This window comes from Myotis brandtii, unplaced genomic scaffold (genome assembly GCF_000412655.1).
Source record: "Myotis brandtii unplaced genomic scaffold, ASM41265v1 scaffold97, whole genome shotgun sequence".
Lineage (NCBI taxonomy): Eukaryota > Metazoa > Chordata > Mammalia > Chiroptera > Vespertilionidae > Myotis > Myotis brandtii.
Genome location: NW_005372020.1, coordinates 541,166 through 542,299, shown reverse-complemented (window position 1 = coordinate 542,299; position 1,134 = coordinate 541,166). Strand labels below are relative to the sequence as shown.

General features: G+C 66.6%; 1 protein-coding gene across 1 annotated transcript in view; it reads left to right on the top strand.

Moving 5' to 3' along the window:
- AACS (acetoacetyl-CoA synthetase) overlaps positions 1-1,134 on the top strand; it is a 38,274-nt gene that overhangs the window by 6,330 nt on the left and 30,810 nt on the right. Inside the window, exons 9-12 of the mRNA XM_014533342.1 lie at positions 346-473; positions 634-642; positions 725-789; positions 961-1,083. Coding sequence (XP_014388828.1) covers positions 346-473; positions 634-642; positions 725-789; positions 961-1,083 — 325 coding nt within the window. The remainder of the gene's footprint in view (positions 1-345; positions 474-633; positions 643-724; positions 790-960; positions 1,084-1,134) is intronic.

Sequence of the window (1,134 nt, the reverse complement as noted above, 5' to 3'; positions counted from 1 at the left end):
CCCCCCCCCCCACACACACACCCGCTGGCCGGGACCCTCACCCGTGGGCTCAGCTTTCTCTGCCCTGCCTGGCGGCTCTGGGCTGGGCGCAGTGGGATCTCAGGAGCGGAGTTGAAGCCAGTTAAGAGGAGCGTCCTGCCCTCCTGGTCCCTGGGGTTGTGAAACCCGGAAGGAGGAGGTGCCCGCCCCCCTCTAAGCCCCTCCTCCCGGTAGGAGGCGACCCCGCCCCTCTAAGCCCCTCCTCCCGGTAGGAGGTGGCCCCGCCCCTCTTGAAGCCCCCCCGGAACCACCCACAGAGGTGGCTGACCCGCGCCGTCTGTCTGTCTGTCTGTCCGCCCGCTGCAGGTGGGCTGGATGATGTGGAACTGGATGGTGTCCGCGTTGGCCACGGGCGCCTGCTGCCGGCTTCGCGCTCACCGCCCAGCCCGAGGTCAGCCGCGCTCTGGACCGTCCTCATTAGCTGAGCTGAGTCTGTGCACGGAGGGCAAACCGGCCGCTGGCATTTTTAAACCCTCGGCCATTAACATTTCAATATTTAAATCCTGACATTTGGCTCCTCGTCTCAGCCAGCGAGGCTCCTCCCTAACGAGACCGAAAGGTTAACCACGTCCCGGGAACTGAGTGTCCGTTCAGCCGGGTTGGGCACGCAGATGGGAGGCGGGCCCCGCGCTGGGGGAGGAACCTGGAGGAGCTCAGGGTGACCCCGTTCTCTCCTGTGCCCCAGCATCACCATCCTGGGAACCGGGGCCAAGTGGCTGTCGGTGCTGGAGGAGAGAGACCTGAAGCCAGGTGAGCCCCTGACGGCCACCCTCCCCCACTTCCCCCAGGGAGGTCGCCCTCCCCCTCCAACCCTCCACTTCCCCCAGGGAGGCCACTCCCTCCTTTACCCTCCCCCACTTCCCCCAGGGAAGCCAGCCCACAGGTGCAGGCGGGGTTTCACCTCTCTGCTTCCTCTCGCAGCTGAAACGCACAGTCTGCAGACGCTGCACACGATCCTGTCCACGGGCTCCCCGCTCAAAGCGCAGAGCTACGAGTACGTGTACACGTGCATCAAGAGCAGCGTCCTGCTGGGCTCCATCTCAGGTGCGCCCTCCGGGGGCCGGGGTCCTGCAGGGCTCAGCGGGGTGGGCGCCC